The sequence below is a fragment of the Neltuma alba genome, unplaced genomic scaffold (assembly GCF_004799145.2).
Source record: "Neltuma alba isolate B1F8T4 unplaced genomic scaffold, ASM479914v2 tig00007435_pilon, whole genome shotgun sequence".
Lineage (NCBI taxonomy): Eukaryota > Viridiplantae > Streptophyta > Magnoliopsida > Fabales > Fabaceae > Neltuma > Neltuma alba.
Genome location: NW_021634782.1, coordinates 13,932 through 33,948, shown reverse-complemented (window position 1 = coordinate 33,948; position 20,017 = coordinate 13,932). Strand labels below are relative to the sequence as shown.

The window sequence follows — 20,017 nt, the reverse complement described above, 5'->3', positions numbered from 1 at the left end:
TCCATTTGTTAATTAGTGAAGAACTTAAAAATTTCTAAGCCACATGACCTGGAAGAAAATATGGGGTTTGCCGCTCCCATGCATGGCTTTTACTTTCATGATCAGGGTTCGACTAATAGATAATTTTTTTAAAGAAAATAATTAGTTTATAATAAAACATTAGTAAATCGGTGGAGTTGTCACTGTTAATTATGCTAAATAATAATATCTCACCGGCAGTGTTCACTTAAACAAAAAGCACTGAGCTTCACTGATCACAATGAATGCATATTTATGTGAGATTCCGAATGTAATTTTATTTTCCCTTTTTAAAAATTACAAATTCGGATTTGCGATCTTACTGATCTGTTTCACTAAGAAAATAATAATAATAAAAACCCCGAAAAGATTCTCTGGTAATTTAAAAATGAATAGCATTTTTGTTGGTCATGGCCATGGGCGACCAATATCAGATCACACTAATTTTTATATTTTTATGTTAGTTAGAATACTGGAAATGAAATTTGACTGTCGCGTGTGGGCATCAGTGAGTTGTGTGTCCTGAATCTTTGTCAGAAAAATTAATCGTCTTGGGCAACACCCACGGTAAGGAGTAGACTTGATTTGAGCCAACAATTCGGGCTGGACCAAGCCCAGTTCATTTAGGCTTGACCTGAGCCCAATACACATGGGCCTTCAAACAGTTTTCTTGACCGAACCGATGAGTTGATTTCAAGGATCCATTTCAGCCATTTGGTCTGCTTGTCGTTGAGTTTTAAAATTTAACACTCAACTAACGGTGTGTTTGGCTCAATAGAGGGATGGGATGGGATGGGAGGGAGGTTTTAATAGAGGGAAAGGAGATGAAGAAAGAGAAAGGATTTTATTACTTTGTTTAGATTAATACGAGAGGAAAGGAGGGAGAAATTTTAATGTTACCTTGTTTGGTTTAGGAAGGGAGGGGAGGCAAAATATTTTTATATAGATAACTTTGCCCTTATATTATTTTAAGTTGATTTTTACAAATTTTATAGAGTAATTAATAAAATATAATTATAAATAATATTTAATACATGAGATCAACTTTTTATAATTAGCAAAATTAAATAGATATAATGATAATACATATTTAATAGCTACTATACATCCAATAATTATAATTATTTTATATCCAAAATCTGATTTAATGAAATAAATATGTTTAATTTGAGTATGTTTTTCAACTTCATTTTTTCCTGTTTTTTGATATGAATAGTCAAATAACTTTTTCAAAGATGACAACAATGACCTATTTATATGTTTTTATTTGAATGCTTGATTCGTTTGGAAATTAAAATATATTTGATAGCAACTTTTTTTTTTTATATATATTTGATAGCATATAAATGAGGGAATAGAGGCATGATTAAATCCATAAATATATCAAATCACATACATTTGGCAGTGAAGGGTAGCATGGGATTATTAGAAAATAATATGGGTAATTAGTCAACACAAGCCAAAATATTACTCTTTCCTTCCAAATTTATCCAATTTTGGAGGGGAGGCTTATGAGGGGAGGGGAGGGAAAATGTTAAAAAAATTTTCCTCCCCTCCTAAAATTTTTATCTTACCAAACAAAAAAATGATTAAAATCCCTCCTCCTTCATCCCTTTCCTTCCAAATCCTTCATACCAAACAGACCATAAATGACTTTTTAATTTTGGATAGTGTATCAGATATTACTTCTAATCCTAATTATAAGACCTTATTTATATTGAAAGCAGTATAATTAAACATAATTCTCTCCAATAGAAGTATAGTAAGGCAAAAAAAAAATAAATCAACTGAATCTGAATAAATGAAGATAAGCATTTATATATTATCATCCGATACAGAGTGTTAACGATCTTTAAAGCAATCTATTAATTCTGTCCTCTGTCGTAAGTCGTCACTTATTTATGCATTTGAAATTGATACCATCAGATTTCAGTGAGTTGACTTGTTTACCGATTATCCTATAAATCAATGATCAGCTGATTCAGAACGGATTAAAAAAAAAAAAAGAAATAATTGGACGGCAACGTAATTTTGTCTCTCTTCAAGTCGGGGAAGCAAGTTAGAATTGAGCCCTTTTAAAGTGATATTAACCGTGTGGGGTCGATACCTGCCAACGAACGCCCCGCCCGGGGGGGGGGGGGCCTAGATGCCACAGCATAGTTGAAGGACGAAAACGCACGCAATAACAGAAAAACTAAAAAGGAACATATAGGTGGCTACTTGTATATTGATTGAGAAAACAAAATTAAACGAAGGACGCTTACATCACTGTTGAATTTAATAAACACACTTGATGAGTCAAATAAAGTCAACAAAGAAATGAAAGGAATAAGCAAAACAACTTAATTATTATTATTATAATTATTATATCGCAAACTGATGAAGCCACCGTATATAAAATGGACAAGCGTAATTAATGAATCATTAATTAGTTGGCCCTCCTGCAGTTTTTCCTGATCTCGCCCTGAGAGCCAGTGAGGGGGGAGATGTCGCCCATCTTGATCATGGCTCCAACGAAATCCTCAGCGAAGGATCTGAGGTTGGCGCTGTAGCCTTGCACAATGGAGTCGACGGATCCGCCATTGAAGAGCTCCTGATCGGAGTGAAGAAGCCCTTTCTTCTGAACCAGGTTCTTGAAGTAGCTGTTGTCGAAGTAAGTGGGACTCGCTAAATCAAGAGGAGCCAGATTGTTGTCCCCTGTACCTGAGACCCTGGGGCAGTTCGTTTGCCTGGTGCGAGCGAAACCTGCGTATATGTTGCTCTCGTTGTATATGTGAGCCCTGAAATTAGTGCATCTCGCTTGTCCAATCGTGTGCCCACCTATACAACGGTGGAATAATTATATATGAATGTTAATTAGAAGAGAGCGAGATCAATGAAGGTTAGAATAAGGGAAAGTGAAAAATATATGTACCAGAGAGAGCGACCAAGTCCTTGGTGGAGAGACCGAGTGAGGAGAATCTGGATATGAGTTGGTTGAGGTTAGAGGTGGGTGGTGGGATACCGTTGTTTGCGGCAGAGAGACTGGTGATTCTGGCGTCTCTTCTTCCGAGCTTCACGTCCCAGTATGGCCCTCCAAGCTGAAATTTTTATTAAGTGTCAACACACAACGTAACGCTCCTCCATTAATATGTTGGCATGTGAGGATTATTATGTTAAACACAGAGAGGGGGGGGGGGGGGGGGGAGAGGGAGAACTCACAAGGTGGACGGAGTCTCTGGAGGTGACGGCGAGAATGTCGGCACAGGAGACGATGCCTGGGCACGCTTTCTCGACCTCCGACTTGATGGCGTCGATCACTTCGAAGCCGCGAGCTGAGTTCTTGTTGGGCACTGCGCCCTTCTCTCCCTTGAAATTGGACGTGTCATCCAGAAGAATCGAACCATCACACCCCTTCCATATTTACGCCAGACAACACTCTATATTAGCTTCAATGATTTGTTACTACCATCTTCATAATACTTGAAGGATCTTTTTACCGTAAAGTTTAGATTTCAGATAGAGAAATTAAAGCCGCAGGAGGAAGTGGAAACTCATGCATGCGAGTGCATTTGATGCAATAATTAATTAAAATATGAAAGTAAAGCATAGAAGAATTACATTAACAAAGCAGTCGTGGAAGAACAAGCGAAGAAGAGAAGCACCCATGCGTGCCTCCTTGGCAATGGCGGAATGCACTGCACGATTCACAATGTAGGGAAGTTGAGGGCAAGATCTCGCGTAAAAGTCTGCAGAAAGCTGTGCGTTCACAGTACTCCCCAAGAGCAGAACCACCAAAACCAGAACACAACGGCTCATTGAGCTCGGAGAACCCATAATGAAAAAGGAGGTGGTTTAATTTGTTGTGTACGTGACTTTGTTGTGGCTGTGAATGAGTTGTGAGAATGTTGTGCATTGCAGGGGAGGGCTATTGGAGGTGTATATATAATAGATGAGGATGGGCTAGCTTGAAACTTCGAAGTGGCCAGACCTCAAGGTGGTTTGGGTCGGCAGGTGACCTAACACGTAGAGAAATAAGTGCATGGGTGAGTATGGAGGAATATTTCCAACTTTCAAAGCCAGTTTACGCTGTTTCATACTCGACAATAATCATTATAGAAATTAGAAATACCAGAAGGGGGGTGTGTGTGATTTTAATTTAAGGAACCAGAAGGAGAAAAAAAGAACCGGCGTCATACTGTTGTTCGTTTGAAGCAAAGAGGTTGGTAAATAGTGCATATTTGTCAAGGTTGGGGGGCCCATTAATAAGTTAACGCTTTGATGAGTGACGTATGGGTAATAATATACTCATCCGGTTCTAATTATAAGACCCAATTGACTTATTTGAGGAGATTAAGGAAGTAAGTTAAGTTGGTTATTTATAATAAATAAGTGTTGTTATTCCTAAAATATCCTTGCTAATTAAGTATATTGGCTAAAACTATCATTATTAGAAAGATTATCTTGGAAAAAAATACATAAATATAAAAGAGAAAATGGATTGGGTCTTATAATTAGGACCAAATAAAAAGTCAAATTGGATCTTATAATAAGGACCGGAGGAGTATTATTTTATTTACATGCGATACAGCCAGCAGCAGATCAGAGCAGTACTTGAAGATATATTATATAAAAATAGAAGGCGAAATTTGACTGGCTCCTTGGAGGTTCCAGAAACCAGAAAAGCTAAAGCGTAAAGAAGAGGAACCATCTGTTCCTGGGCATTGACTTAGTTTAATTTACAAAAGTAGAGTTTAATTTGGTGAGGAAGCTTTTGTAAAAGTTCATTATTAATTATCTACCATTTGAAGCAACGCGTGGTTTATTTTATGGGATCAAAATAGAACAACTCAACAACCACCCTCTGCCCTCAAATTAAGCCTTTTTCAAGTAAGTGCCTGGATCAATCATATAATTACGTTCAACCCAGCAGAGGAAACTTGTTATATGTGTATATGGGAAGCTGTGTGACTAGTAATAATTTGAATATTTCATTTTTTTAGAGACGTGCGTAAACTTCTCAAAACAGTACCGTTGTCATGAACATGCAATTCTATGTATGAATTTCTTTCCCTAAAATATCAGCAACTATTACAAATAATAGAAGACGTCAGTTGTATAAATGATGTGATAACTTTGTATTATTGATAATTGATCACTACCGCTCATTTATATATGATTATTAAAAATTCAATGAGCTAGGTGGTACGAGTTGGTTAAACTTAGTACCACATCAATAGTAGTACTAATTAAGATGGAAATTAGTTTTAGTACAAAGGAAGGAGGTGATTGTTTGGACCACTAGGGGAGGGTTCAGACATTCTTTTGACCGTCCAATTTTGACCTTATAATGGACTCTCTCTCTCTCTCTCTCTCTCTCTCTCTCTGTGGATGTGCTTTATTGGCTGTGTCAAAAGGAGCAGTTGAGTTTACAATTTAAAAACAATAAAATATTAACGCGACCCACACACACACACCCACAAATATAAATGTAAATATGTTTGCTTCAATTAATTCGACGGGTCACCTTGTCACTTTTGATAGTGGTTGGAGTCAGAGCCCTTCCTTGCGCTGCAAAACAAGAAAAAGTCGTACAAGCACCGCCACATGCACCTTGGAATCCCTTTTTTTTTTTTGGAAATTAATTGTACTACATAGCTCAACAGATGAAATGTTATAATCCGTGGAAATTTTTGAAACTAAATTATTGGTCGGAAAAAAAAAGCTAAATTTTTTTTTCAGGATTTAGGTCCGATAACCCTTTTCAATTGTCATGAAGCATGCTCTAATTACTACCTCCGGTCTTAATTATAAGACTCAGTTGACTAATTTAAAGAATAAGTAATTTAGTTAAATTAGTTATTTGTAATGAATATATGTTGTTTTTTCTAAAATATTTTTACTAACCAAGTTTGTTATCTAGAACTATTATTATTGAAAGGATTATCTTGGAAAAAAATAGATAAATATGAGAGATAAAATAGATTGAGATCTTATATTTAGGACCAAAATAAAAATCAAACAAAGTATTATATTAAGGACCAGAGGTAGTATTAGATATTGCTTTGAAGTATTTTGGACACAGTTGATTTTGTGTTATGTGGAATGCGGAATTTGATGGGATTTCATTGCGCAAAATTATCAATTTGAGCCTCTGGGTTCCTAATTGAGAATTTAAAATTTTAAGTTTAAGCGTCTCACTGCCATCAAGAGATCAACCACTCCTTCAAAACTTCAGTCAACAGGATTTAAATATTTGCGGACACAAACATCCTGTGTATGCGAACCATAAAAAACAAAAACAAAAACACATGTAGCATTCCATCATTGACAGCCTCATTTACACCATTCTTTTTTTTTTCTTTCTTTTTTCCTGTCATTATCTCTATTGATTGAACTTGGATCCTTTTTTATAATATGGATAATTTTCGCTCTTTCTAGAAGAGTCATATTAATTTTAGATTTGTGATTATAGTTTGTGATCTTTGAACCTTTCAATTTATTTTAGATTTGTTATTGAATCATTCAGTTATCATATGCTCTGGATATATGTGAATATTAGATTAAATTTCGGTGAGCACCAAATCTGGATGGTTCCTTTTTTATTATATCTTTTTATTTTTAAAAATTGTTTTAATGACTACAAAATTTAAAATAAAGATAATATCTTGATTGTTATTTTTTAAAAAAACAATGATTTTATTATTTGAAAGCAACCAATTACAAATTTTAAAAACTGACTGTCGAAACCATATTTAGACTGCGTAAATCATATAACCACAATAAGTATCATGATACCAATCACTGTGAATCTGTGATAATTAACTTGTTCACTTAAAAGTATATAATTTTTAAAAAAATCTTATTCCTTTTCTATGAAGGGAATCTTAGATTTTAAAATTTAAATCAAACTAATGGACTTGTTGAATTAAGGATTCACCCGTCAGAATGGGAAGTATGTTCTCGTAACATCTAGTTAACTTTATATTGTAGGCAAAGAGTTGTAACTTGGTTTCAACAAAACGTTGGCGTGGTGTGACTTTTAAACAATAATTCCCAAATCTTCTTTGTTTTGTGTTCTTGAGCTACAAAGTTTTGTTTGGTCAAAAAATGCACCATAGATACAAAAAAAAATCCAATAAATCAATACTTATCTCTTAATTTTCATACAATGCTTGGGCCATATCTAATTAAGAAGAATGGGGTGTGTGTGTGTGTATAATCTGAAAAGGTATTTGTTGTCTAAGAAAAAAAATTAAGAATAAATTAAGGAGATGTTTGGAATTTTCGTTTTTGAATCTCCGCTAAATGGTGCGGTGTGTGAATTACGGTACCATTAAATTATAAACTGTTAGGGGATGAAAGTTGAATGATTGCTGGTGAGCAGTGGCCTAAAAATTAGACAAAATGACCCTTTGAGATCATTTAAGGGAGGTCGACATCAGATTTAAAAAATCATAATTAAAAATTAAGGTCTTTAATTGATCCAAAATTTCTGCGGACCATTGCTTGGCAGCTGGAAACGTATAGCTCGCGACGTTTGAAAACCCATATTCAATACACTTTTAAATTAAAAAATGAAAATTTAATGGCAAATAATTATCTAAAAGCGGAATTTAACACAGGAATATATATATATATATATATATATATATATATGACAATAAGGTTTCTTATAACTTATAAGGGAAAACCATATTGGAGGTACTTATACTTTTTTTCAATTTTCAATTTGGTACCTATGTGTTTTTTGTTCTTAACTAAATCTTTAATTTTGCTCTATTAACATCATTAATCCTTATGTAGAGACTAAAAATATTAATAGAACAAAGTTATAAGAGCTAATGTTGCCAAAAAGATAAAATTAAATGTTTAATTAAAGGGAAAAAAACACATAAGTACCAAATTAAAAATTGAGAGAAAGTATAGGTACCTTCAATTAGTTTTCATAACTTATAATTATAATTTAACTTACATTATTTACAAGAGAATAAGCTTTCAATTTTTAGAAGTCGTCATACTTTCTGATTAAGTAAGGATACTTTGTAATTAATAGCGGGAGATTTTTCTTTCCATGGATATAAACTTTTTTCGCAATATATAGGGATTTATTCATCACGATATTTCTCAAAAGAAAAAAATAAACGTATGAATCTGGCCCAAAAAAAGCAAGAAGATAAACGTATTAAAAAAAAATCCATGAAGTGAAGTTGAAAATTGCTCCGTTTCATCCAATAACCCAATTAAGTCACGTAGCGTGAAGTATTTAGTAAATCTACTGGCTGAAGAAAAAAATTAAAGAGACAAATCTTTTAAGTTTATTTTGTTAAATAGCTTGGACTTGTATGAGCAAGCATCTTCCCGTTAATCATGCATGTTGAAAGTGAGTTACGGGAAAGATTACTTCAGTAGTTCGAAATATGTATAGTCAAAATCATGTGTGTAAAGAATCTCCCACCTTGTTCATTTTTAATACAAGGCCAAAAAAACTCAATAAATTATTTTTTTCTAAGAAAAATATGGTGTACAATCAAATATATTCACGATATACATTTATCTATGGAGTGGTAAAGAAAGATTAAAGAAAATACTCAACGGCATTATCGAACGAAGCATTAAAAATTTAATTATTGTTAAAGCATAATAACACTTAACGATTCATATATGTAGGCAACTTTGCCTTATAAGAATTGCTGTTGTTATATACGTCACACCAATAGTTCAAAAAGATGTCTAATGAAAGAGCATTACCGTTTAGAAGTGGTTGGGAAGAGTTCCATTTGGTTCCCGCAATGGTAACATAAGGTCCTACTAAAGATCACAACATTGGTTTAGCTATAACCTTTTCATTAATCAACACCAAAAAATTCAAAGCATCATGAGATCACAACCTTGGTTTTCAACACCAGAATAAAGTGTCACTGATCATAATTACGTCCTAGGGATCTTTTATTTAGGATGGATACAAGTGAAGCCAATAGAGCAGGCCATAGAAATTTTGATACTCCAAGAGAGTAGAATTTCTTCTAAGAAAACTAATTAACAGCGACGTTTTGCTTTAGCTTCAAATGAGGTTGAGAATTGACGTACACTTGTAACATACTCGTACATCATTTGGATATGAAACATTATGTGACCTAATTTGTCTGCTGCAATAATGTTCCAGAAGAGCATATTTGAAACTGCTTAGCGGTTTCACATTGTGGAAACTGGTTCACTATTTCAAAGTTATTCCCATTCATCACGCTCCATTGCTTGAAATTTCTACTCCTTGGTCATAAAGATTAGATACGCTTTAATTATTTTAACTCAAATTAGTCAAAAAAGCCATGTGCTGCTCGCCGGCCTCATTGCCTTTCGTTTCAATTAATTAATTGGTTTTTTTGGCCAACCAATTAATAAGTTGTTAGACGACATTATAATTTAGCCTTACATACATATGTATACTATAGCGTGGGATGAAAACAATCGCAGGCAATTTATTAGATGCTGTTTTTATTTTTAAAAATCATTAATGTAGGAGCTTGATAATTAATCTATAAAGATCAAAAAGACTAGTTAAATTAATTATTTGTAAAAAAATGTGTGCTGATGGTTTTAGTGAAATTCTTAAACTAGGCTTTCTGATTTGAGGGAAAAGTAATTCGTAGTTCAATTAAAAAGATATTAATAAGTTTGATTTTTTTTTTGTACTCTACAAATCAAATGTTAAATTCTTAAACTGCGCTTTATGGTAGAATATGCTCGGTTAAATTATCGACGTGAGATTACAATCGTCTGAAAATGAGCGTATATAAAGTTAGCATGCTATGTTGATCGATACTTAATTTTAATTAATACTCTATTTAATCTTAAATATAAGATCAAATTACAAAATTTTATTAATTAAATTAGTCATTTAATGAAAATTGTGTGTCGTTTTCTCTAAAGTGTCTCTATATCTCTCTTTCAACGATGAAATTAAGTGTACAAGACAAAAGAATAAAAAAAAGCAGTAAAACTAATCAACAAAATATTAAAAAAATTATAAATACAAAGTGAATTAAAAATTTATATTTACAATCAAGCCTATTAATTATATAAGTTCTGTAAGAAATTAATTTGTCTTTGTAGCTCATCTTTTTGTTCGTTGACGACTGAATGAAATATTTGTAAATAGGAAGTGCCAAAAAAATTGTTGCGCCACTCTTGTGATGGAATGTTGACTAGTGGTTAAAGTAATAGGAATTAGGATAGAGTCATTATCGTGGGAGAAATTGAAATTAAATTGGCTTCAAGGATATGAAACGAAATTCGATAAGGCCATTGACTCAAGCAGCATAACATAAAACAAAGAGATACTCTACCGCGATTTCTTAACTACCTACGAATTTAATGTTGTTGATATTTTGATCTCAACGGTTTAGACTTAATGACTTCCAATGATTGATTTTATTTTATTCAATTTTATTTTATCTAATTGGAGGCCATCTACACAGGTTTTTATATAAGTTTTAATTGAAATATAGTCTCTGATCCTTAATATAAAAGCTCATTTAATTTTTATTTTGGTTCTAAATATAAGATCTCAATTCATTTTTTTTCTCATGTTTATTCATTTTTTCTTAAGGTAGTTTTTGTAATAATAGTAGTTATAACAAACATATTTGATTGATAAGGATATTTTTAAAAAGATAACATCTATTTATTACAAATAACTAATTTAACTAGTTTTTTGAATCTACTCAAATCAGTCAACTAGTTTTTATATTAAAGACTAGAGATAGTATCAGTTTAAACAAATTTGAGTAATTTTAGCATGATTTTATTTTATTCAGTTTCGAGAATGTTAGAATTGATTTTTGTGCTGATCATTTTTACATTGTATTCATGGGTTGCATGCCATGTAGTATCAATATATTGCAAACTTGCAACCAAGCTTAATTCAAAGCAAAATCTCTCATGTGTGAAACATTTTTTAAGAGGTAATTTATATCTAACAAATATTAGATATAAATTTAATTTTAATAAGTCTCTAATTTGGCTTGAGTATATATGAAAGATATAATCTTTCAATCTTCACAATATAATCAAACAATTCGATGGACAACATCTTGAAGACATAATTTCTTTTTCTCGAAGCCGGAGGAATGTCTCACACTTTCTATGTTTTATGATGAGCACTATGAATTGTTTTTTTTTTCTATTTTACACTGGTAAAATTTTAAAATTTAAATTATTCAGATTTAGTTTTGACATTCTTTATTAAAAATATGTAAATATATTGATAAGGGCTTAAGTGAGGCCTAAATATAAATGGGCCCTGTTTTAGAACCCAGTTGGTTGCGATGAGTTTAACGCTTTATATTCGTAATTCGTAGAGCCTCAATCATTAATGCGATCTCAGTTAATGGGCTAATAGCCGCCTAAGGAATATTCTGGACCCAATACTGTTTAACTTTTTATCCAATGGGCCTTTTTCTGTTCACACCCAAAAACCTACTGTCTTCGAATTTACTACTCTTTTTTTTTTTTTTTCCATTTCGTATGCTGGTTAGTCTCAAAACAAAAAGGTGATTTCTGCCACTTATCATGTTTGGATAATATTAACGTTGATATATTTGTATGTGTGCGTATATTTAATTGTACAAAAATAAAAATAAAGATCATGCCACTCTTAAAAGGAAAAAATCACCATGAGATCTCAGAAAAGGAATTCAATTACTAAGAAAGTCCAACAATAAGTGACCAATATGAATATTGTCATTTCTTATTTTGAAATTTGTTATTGAATGTTCTTCAATTGTTGATAAACTTTAAGGTAATTAAATCTCTTTATTGGGACTTGATTGTAATTTTTTCCTTAAAAATGCATGCGTATGTCAAATTTTTCTTTTCTTTTTTTCTTTTTTTCTTTTTTGCTCTCCGACCCCATTTGATAACGTGTTAAGGCTTATATTGGTTGTCACACCAAGCCAAAAGAAAATAAAAAATAAAATTGTAAGTCCTTATAGTTTTAACTGATTTTGAATTAGGTCCCTATAGTTTATTTCTTTTATTAGGTCCTTATACTTTCACATCTTTTTAATTAGGTCTTGTATTTATTTTTCTTTTTATGAAGTCCTTATAAGTTCACCTCATTTTTAATTAAGTCCCTGAATTTTTTACTCTTTATTTTGTGAATTCTAATAATACTATTCTATAATCATAAAATAGTATATATTATTTAATATTAGTTTATTATAACAATAAAAAATATTCTAAAAATAATGAATTATTACAATAATTTTATTTTTTGCCAGCAAGAAAATATTATTTGTTCTAAAAAATTTATATGAATTAATTAATTATATTACTTATATTAATTTAATTTAATTATTAATATTTTATATTTCAGTAATCTAATTAAGTTTATATTTAACTAATAAATAAATATTAAAACAACATGGACCTGATTAAGAATTTAGGGAAATTATAAGGACTTTATAAAAAGAAAAATAAATGCAAGGATCTAATTAAAAACATGTGAAAGAATAAGGACCTAATAAAAAAAAAAAACTATAAGGACCTGATTCAAAATTGGTTGAAACTATAAGGACTTACAGATTAATTAACTCTTAGTATTTCTCTTCTAATAGTTACGCCTTTCTATCTGCTGAAAGAAAATTGAATTTCCGTGCAATTGTCATTCTACGTTCTGTTGGCCGTTTTCAATATTTAACATTTTTTAATACAAGTTCTTTTTTTAGCAAAAGATAAAAAGTAGTCATGTTCTTTATAAGCATTAATTAATCGTACGCGAGAAAGGAAGCAGAAACAAAAATGAATCTACACAGAAAATACCAAAAGAAATAGATGTGCAATGCAAATCCGAATTTCTGTGATACGCCTTGTCGTCTGACGTTGTTTCTTTCTTTCTGGGTAGTTGGTACAGTTACACCAATCTTTGCCCGCACACAGCTTCGTAGGGATTTAATTAAGTGAATCAACACGCTTTTCCGTATTCAATATGTTTATTATCAAATTTTAATTATTTCACATTCCCTTTTAATTAGTAACTGTTTTTTTCCTTGTATCTTATATTTTAAAAATAAAACAAATTTATGTATAATTCATTGAAATTAAATATAAATACCTGGAATATCACAAAAATGTTCACAGCGCCCTTATCCAAAAGCGTCGGCCATTATTTATTTCTTATTCCCAGTTCCCACGGTTTTGTCGTTAACCATCAACGCATGTGCAGTTTTACATAAAGATCAGACACGTGTTGAAGTGCATGTGCATCAATTAAGTATGCGACAGAATATCTGAACAAAGCTTTTTACCAAAAGAAAAAAATCCGTAATTAATCAAACAGTTTTGAATAAACTGATTCGCCAAGGAAGATTGTCAAAAGGTGGGAAGAAAAAAGTTTTATACTATTAAATGTTGGTGGGGCAGGAAGGAGAATCAATCAAGTGCAGATGCAATGAGCTCTGGTCAAGGAAGTAAAGGACCTTGTGAGTAGTGAAGCAGGCTCTATATGTTAGCTCAAAAAGACGCAGGAGCAAAACCAAGCACCCAGATGAAACCAGGCCAAGAGAAGCCTGTGGTTTTAAGGCTTTCGGTGTTCCCTCCCTCGGCAACAGAGTCAGTCAGATTCTGAACCCGGGGGCCATACCCTAAATCAACGGCAATGTCTCCCAACTCGACTCTCACCATTCCTTGCCTCTCTTCTATAAATAACCAACCTTTTCTTTCCATGGCTTCTCATTCGCAGTTCATTCAACACCTTCCGCACATTTACACACAAACCAACATGTCAGTTCATTCCTGGGTTTCTGAACACAAGCTTGCTTCCATTGGTATGTCATCCCACATTCGTAACCTTTCTCTCTTTCTGTCAGTGAAGGAAATTACATAACTTGCTCATCGTGGGGGTGTTGATTGGAATTGCAGGGGCATTATGGGCCACAGGAATAGGGGCATCCTTCCTGGCTAACTCTCGCAAAGCCTCTGCTATGAAACCTAGTCTCAGGCTTATTCATGCCAGGTAACATTTTGGTGTGGCTTTTATGCTCTGTTCAGTTTTGATTCATTATTTATTTGCTGAAATTGAGGTGGGGTTGCTTTGGTTTTGGATGAAGGATGCATGCTCAGGCATTAACACTGGCTGTGCTCTCCGGCGCCGCCGCTTGTCACTACTATGACAATCGTCTTTCTTCTGATGCTCAGCCCCAAAAACCACAGGTGGAGACTGCTCGTTCCGATATCAGAGAGGTGGTCGAATGGGAGCTTCTTTCTCCTTTCTAATAATTTCTTTCATAAGTGATTTTATGTATCGGTGTTGCTTTAATTTTGTTATCTTATCACTCCAAGTTATCGCCATCAGTCTGCATGGACTATGGATATGTAGTGATAACCCACTTTATAATGTAGATACAATTTTCTCTCACCTTCCTGCTTCCCTCTTCTTCAGCTTTCTAAAGCATAATTATCTCATTGGAAACTAATTAAGGATTGCAGTGCTTCCTTAACCCTCCCGTGGAAAACAAAAATAAATTAAAAGAAAAACTTACTGATACAACAATTTTTAATTTAGTCCCTGCAATTTATTTTTTCAAAATACTCAAACGTTTTTCACAGTTTGAGTTAGTTAATCCTCATTCTCATCTACACCAAATGTCTAAAACTCAAAACACAAGTGTACCTACCAATGCCATATCTGATAAGAGTGGCGGAGACAGGCAAATAAATAGACGGGCTGGGAAGAGAGTGTAATTGTATGACGGAGCCACTCGAATCAACACGCTGACGATTGACCAATCCGCTTGCTTTGCTAGTAATACATTACTTCATTGCTTAATTCTCTCTGTAGACTTAGATTTAATTTGCATACTACCAATAAGATAACTGTAAAATATTGGACATTTGATTGATTATTTCTCGACCACAAATATTCGATAAGGTCTTCACAGGCCACATCATCAAAATTTAAATGGGCTGAAAGATTAACAGGCCATTTAAAACGTACATCCATATATCTATAAGGGTCTTCTTCTTTCTTTGTTTTTTTTTATTTGGGGCCTGAATATCTATAATGGTCTTCACACCTCTGTGTGTTTCGACATTTCAAAGTTACCTTGCACCCCTGTTCTTAAACCACAAGTCCACAACAACATGTAAAGTACGTTCCTTCTAGTGTTTTCAAAATACATGACAAGTCTTAAATTGTTCACACTTTTAGTTCTAGCAATTCATCCAAAGTTGGTTTGCTTTTCATCTGAAGCACACGCTGATGATTAATCTCGTTCACCTGTACTGGCTCCCTCTTGTAAACGTACCTACTTGATGCCCAAAGAAACGCCACTAAGTTGGCAATTGATATCACCAACAGAAACCCATAGTAGTAATCCAAGTGGCAATTATTCAAGTTGTCTCCGATCCAGCTCTTCCTCCCACCAGTTCCTGTAATCTTGGCAGCCATGGTCACCAAAAAGCTGTTCAAGAAATTCCCAACACCGATCCCACTTGTGAAGAACGTTGTGCCTAGGCTCTGCAACTCATCTGGGGATTGATCATAGAAGAACTCTAGCAACCCTATGGCATTGAACACATCTGCAATTCCAATCAGAACGTACTGAGGCAAAAGCCAGAAAATGCTCATAGGGACTATGTCTTTTGGTCCTTCCAACCCATGTGAGGATATGACGCGCATTCTCTTAACTTCAATGGCGTATGCAATTGCGATGGCTATGATTTGGATCGCAAACCCAATACCCAGCCTTTGAAGCAGTGTGATCCCTCTGGGATTTCCTGTTCTCTGGCGCATGAACGGCACGAAGAAGCGATCATACATTGGCACAGAGAGGAGCATAGACAGAGTCACGAAGCTCCCAAGCGAGGCTGCTGGGATTTTGAAGTCAGGACCCAGGTTTCTGTTCAAGGTGGTTCCTTGTTTAACGAAAAGAGTGTTGATTTGTGCCCAAATGGTGCTGGGAATTAGTGTCACCAGCCATATGAGCATCATTCCACAGATAAGCTTGGTTTCTTCTACCTGAGTCACTGTCAAGGGCGTACTTGAGGAACTTGTGCAGCCTTCTTTTATTGCAGCCTTGTCCAGGAACCTAAGTATACCAGTTTCATCCAATTAATCCATCGTCTGTCTAAATAACAAAACCTACCTAACACACTAGGTCTTCATCCTTGTTTCCGCATGTTACTAGTGGAAGAAGTTGTATCAACCAAACAGTACAGTTTGTTCAAATCCTGTTTTTCATCATATGTATTTAGTGTAAGTTGAGGGGAAAGAAGCTAGCCTGTTTCACGTGGATATCATTTTTGATGATATGAAGTGGTGATTTTGAAACACTAATGTGTCGGTCGGGTGCAAGTTGCTTGAAGGATGGGACCAGTCATCTAGATGGCCTTTTTGGACATATGTGTATGAACTTTGTAAATGGAAGGAATGGATTGAAGTGAATGGCCTATACCCAATCCCCAGAAAAGCCCCACCCTTCGATTAGTGGATTTCCTACCTACGCAAGAAACCAAAACTCGAATCTTTTGAGAATGGACCGTTTTGTTAGATACCTAAGCTTAGTGGCGGAAGTTGCCATTGCTTCGATTAGGTGTGTTTGGTATGAGGGATTTGGAAGGGAGGGGAGGAAGGGAGAAGGATTTTAATTATTTCTCTTTGTTTGGCAACACATAAATTTTAAAAGGAGAGGAAAAATTTTAAAAAATTTTCCCTCCCTGCCCCCTCAACCTTCCTTCCAAAATTGGAAGGATTTGGAGAGAAAGAGTAATATTTTGTCATGTTGTGACTATTATATTCATATTTTAAATAAAATAAGAATAAAATTGTCTATGTTAAAATATTTTTCCCTTCTCTCTCCTCATGAACCAAACAAGGCAATATTAAAACTCCCCCCTCCCCTTCCTTTTTATAAATCCAAACAAGATAATATTAAAATCCTTCTACTTTCCTCTCCTCCCCTTCCCTCCATTAAAATCCCTCCCCTCCCTTTTAAATCTCATTTTCATCATTAGAATGACAGAAAAAAATTTTAGTTTGTTTTTCATTCTAATAATGAAAGATTTTTTGACTTAATCTTATTATTTCTGTTTGGCTCCTGAGAGTTTAAACTTCCCGGGGCCACAACACACACACGCACTTGATCTCAAGTTGGTGTTCCAGAAAAAGATGCTTTAATTCGTGTTCCATAATTCACTGTACGTTACTATCCCACTAGGCCACTAGTAGTATCACGCTCGGCCTTACCTAAGTTGTGAATCACCTTAAACAGTTCCTTACAACTTGGAATATATGTATGTAGGGGAATATCAGTCCCATTCCTATTATAGTGAAAAAGAAATTAAAACACACACACACACTCTACTGCAACTTGTGTGATTAGATAGATCAGCTTCCATGGATATTCGATGAGTATTATATAGAACTGTGTTTCGTGGTTAAACAAGCTGTGTATAATTATTGCATTAATTATTCTAGCTAATTATATTATTTATCTGCATCAGATTGTGTGAGAAATGATTAAGACAAATTAAATATTGGAATAATATGGTGCTCACCTCAGAAAAGGAGTGTGATAGACTTGGCGTTTTCCACTGCTAATGTAATGTTGAATCTCATGCTCATGAAGCTTTGAGGGGTCATTAGGGAGCTTGAGTTTTCTGTTTCTGAACGCAGCAATAGGGACTTGAATTATGCCTCTGAGAGGACTCTTGGTTGTCCTGGCTTTGTGGCGATACGTTGGGGTCCCTGCGTAAAATATCAGCAGGGATAATAATAGACCAACAGTTGGGATACCATAGCCTAGGCCCCATCCCAAGTTTTCTTGCACATAAACGAGGCCTGCTGTGGCGCTCAAAGCTCCCAGGAACGTGGTGAACATCCACCAGTTGAAGAATGAGGCCTTGAGTTCTTTCTCACTGGGATTAAAATCATCAAACTGATCAGCACCAAAAGTTGAAATGTTTGGTTTTGTCCCACCAGCCCCAATTGATATTATGTAGAGTGCTGAGTAAAAGAATGCAATCTGTGAAGGAGAAGCCTTGTCGCAGACTCCACTGGTGCAGTTTGGCCTCAAGCTCTTGAGGGATACAGCTACAGTCAGAAGAGTCATTCCCTGTACATGAAAGGGGGTAATTATAAGCTTGATGAATTCTAAACTTAACTGTCTAAACTCTAAATCCATGTTTTATGAAGTGACAAAATTGTTTCCTGATAAACTATAACGTAAATGGGATTAATATCGGTTCATTTTCATTAGTTTGGGCCTATATTAATGATATATTTGTCTAGTCCACACTGGCTGGGGGTACTTAACGTGAAATAAAGTCCGAACTGGTGTGGGTCTTCTTTTGGTTGGAAGATAGAATGGATTGATATGTAGATGCAATTTAGCAGAAGATTCTAAATCTACCACTCATCTCTGGGACGAGGAGTTCTTGGGCTTGGTTAATAGACCATATAGTTTATGTTCAGAAAATAAATATATAGCAGTTAGATTTTAGCTTAATTACCAAGACATAAATGAGAGACGACAGAGTGAAAGTCCAGAAGCGACCCAAGTAGAAATCTGCTATGAAGGCACCAAAAATCGGTGTTATCCACACAGATCCTGACCAGTTATTCACGTTCCTCACAGATGAGACAGTGTCTTCATGGAGTTGGGTTGTGAGATAAATGACCAAGTTGGAAGCAACTCCATAGAAAGCCATCCTTTCAAATGCTTCGTAGCCTTTAACAACACATATACACGAAAAAGGAGCAACCCAATAGTTAATACATGTGATGATAAAACCATATCAACATATTGGCAAATTTTCACGAGCTGGTCGATGAGGTTAAAAATAACAAAGTTAGCATACATACAGTTCAGACTTTTTGTTTAATATGAAAGGAAACTAAAGCCAAACACGCAAGGGAGTCAGACGACAGAAGAGCACGAGTGAAACTGGAAGTTATATAATTAAACTCTAAGGGTAGACATAGATTTTTCAGTTGGACGACACTGAACAAAACTAAACCTTCATAGTCTGAGAAAATACACTGAAAAAAGGAACAGAATATGAATAGAAAGATGCTGACCAACGAGGAAAGCGCAAGCCCTCCATTTGCCTGTCTTAGATGAAAGCGCAGGACGACCACGAAAGTCGATAGTGCCATCTCTGGTATACTCTGATGATTGGGGTTCCATTGAAGAAATTTCAAAGAAGAGAGAGTTAAAGGCAATGGAAGCTAAAGAGGGGGGAAATAATATGACTGATTAGGTTCTCAGGGTGTACAGATTTATATAAAGAGTGGAGCTATAATATAATAGAGCCAAAAGGTTCGATAAGATTAGATCATATATATGTTAAAAAGCGTGCAGCCAAAATAGAAGAACCACTGAGAGATACTTGGAATCTTCAACTTGATGATGATTAATGTTTATTAAACACAACATAAATGCAATGCTTTGTTTGTGGGCTTACTGTCCAACTGGCCAATGGAAGCTAAGGATTTAGCAACTCGTACCCACCGCCCTTTCTATCACTGCCTTGTCATTATATTTTGTCTCCCACTCCTCCTTAGCTTTGGGTCCATTTTAGTATTTATTTAATTTTTTTGGGTTGACTTTATGAAGCAAGTGCACATATAATACTACCATTGATACTTAACATAAGATCTAGTTTAATTTTTAATTTAGTTTTAAATATAAGACCCTAAATTCACTTTGTCTCTCATATTTATCTATTTTTTTTTAAAGTAGCTGTCCTTGTAGTAGTTGTAAATGTTAAAGATTCCATTAAATAGTAGTTCTAATTAATATATATAATTATCAAAGGTATTATATAAAAAAAATATCTATTTATTACAAATAATTAACTTAACAAACTTTATTAATTTACTCAAATTAGTTAATTAGCTCTTATATTAATAAGAGGAAGTAGTAGCATATTATCAATGTTTTACTTTTGATAGAGATTGACATACATATTTGCGATCGAGTTTTTTTCTCCTAGCTAGTAATATGAATACAATGTACAT

General features: G+C 34.2%; 3 protein-coding genes across 3 annotated transcripts; 1 reads left to right on the top strand and 2 right to left on the bottom strand.

Annotated features, from left to right (window-relative positions):
* Nucleotides 1–2,213: 2,213 nt before the first annotated feature.
* Nucleotides 2,214–4,096, bottom strand: LOC114752548 (peroxidase P7). Its single transcript, XM_028941287.1, has 4 exons — nt 3,619–4,096; nt 3,220–3,411; nt 2,933–3,098; nt 2,214–2,838 (listed from the first exon to the last, which is right to left on the bottom strand). The coding sequence occupies exons 1-4, from the start codon at nt 3,832–3,834 to the stop codon at nt 2,447–2,449; spliced, it is 966 nt and encodes a 321-aa protein (XP_028797120.1). The 5' UTR covers nt 3,835–4,096; the 3' UTR covers nt 2,214–2,446.
* A 9,494-nt stretch (nt 4,097–13,590) lies between these two features.
* LOC114752546 (uncharacterized) lies at nt 13,591–14,467 on the top strand. Its single transcript, XM_028941286.1, has 3 exons — nt 13,591–13,823; nt 13,918–14,011; nt 14,106–14,467. The coding sequence occupies exons 1-3, from the start codon at nt 13,655–13,657 to the stop codon at nt 14,269–14,271; spliced, it is 429 nt and encodes a 142-aa protein (XP_028797119.1). The 5' UTR covers nt 13,591–13,654; the 3' UTR covers nt 14,272–14,467.
* A 326-nt stretch (nt 14,468–14,793) lies between these two features.
* Nucleotides 14,794–19,230, bottom strand: LOC114752545 (protein NRT1/ PTR FAMILY 5.1). Its single transcript, XM_028941285.1, has 4 exons — nt 19,076–19,230; nt 18,508–18,725; nt 17,554–18,110; nt 14,794–16,085 (listed from the first exon to the last, which is right to left on the bottom strand). Exons 1-4 carry the CDS (start codon nt 19,182–19,184, stop codon nt 15,194–15,196), a joined length of 1,776 nt encoding a protein of 591 aa, XP_028797118.1. The 5' UTR covers nt 19,185–19,230; the 3' UTR covers nt 14,794–15,193.
* Between the last annotated feature and the right edge of the window lie 787 nt (nt 19,231–20,017).

What these genes read in the sequence shown, in the direction of transcription:
- LOC114752548 (XM_028941287.1), bottom strand. Translation starts at nt 3,834, where the DNA reads ATGGGTTCTCCGAGCTCAATGAGCCGTTGTGTTCTGGTTTTGGTGGTT. An exon ending in CCAGAGACTCCGTCCACCTT is followed by an intron (nt 3,099 to 3,219) that starts GTGAGTTCTCCC and finishes TAAAAATTTCAG; the next exon opens with CTTGGAGGGCCATACTGGGA. An exon ending in GGACTTGGTCGCTCTCTCTG is followed by an intron (nt 2,839 to 2,932) that starts GTACATATATTT and finishes ACCGTTGTATAG; the next exon opens with GTGGGCACACGATTGGACAA.
- LOC114752546 (XM_028941286.1), top strand. Translation starts at nt 13,655, where the DNA reads ATGTCTCCCAACTCGACTCTCACCATTCCTTGCCTCTCTTCTATAAAT. An exon ending in ACACAAGCTTGCTTCCATTG is followed by an intron (nt 13,824 to 13,917) that starts GTATGTCATCCC and finishes TTGGAATTGCAG; the next exon opens with GGGCATTATGGGCCACAGGA. An exon ending in CTCAGGCTTATTCATGCCAG is followed by an intron (nt 14,012 to 14,105) that starts GTAACATTTTGG and finishes TTTTGGATGAAG; the next exon opens with GATGCATGCTCAGGCATTAA.
- LOC114752545 (XM_028941285.1), bottom strand. Translation starts at nt 19,184, where the DNA reads ATGGAACCCCAATCATCAGAGTATACCAGAGATGGCACTATCGACTTT. An exon ending in GGCTTGCGCTTTCCTCGTTG is followed by an intron (nt 18,726 to 19,075) that starts GTCAGCATCTTT and finishes GTGTTGTTAAAG; the next exon opens with GCTACGAAGCATTTGAAAGG. An exon ending in TATCACACTCCTTTTCTGAG is followed by an intron (nt 16,086 to 17,553) that starts GTGAGCACCATA and finishes TGGTATACTTAG; the next exon opens with GTTCCTGGACAAGGCTGCAA.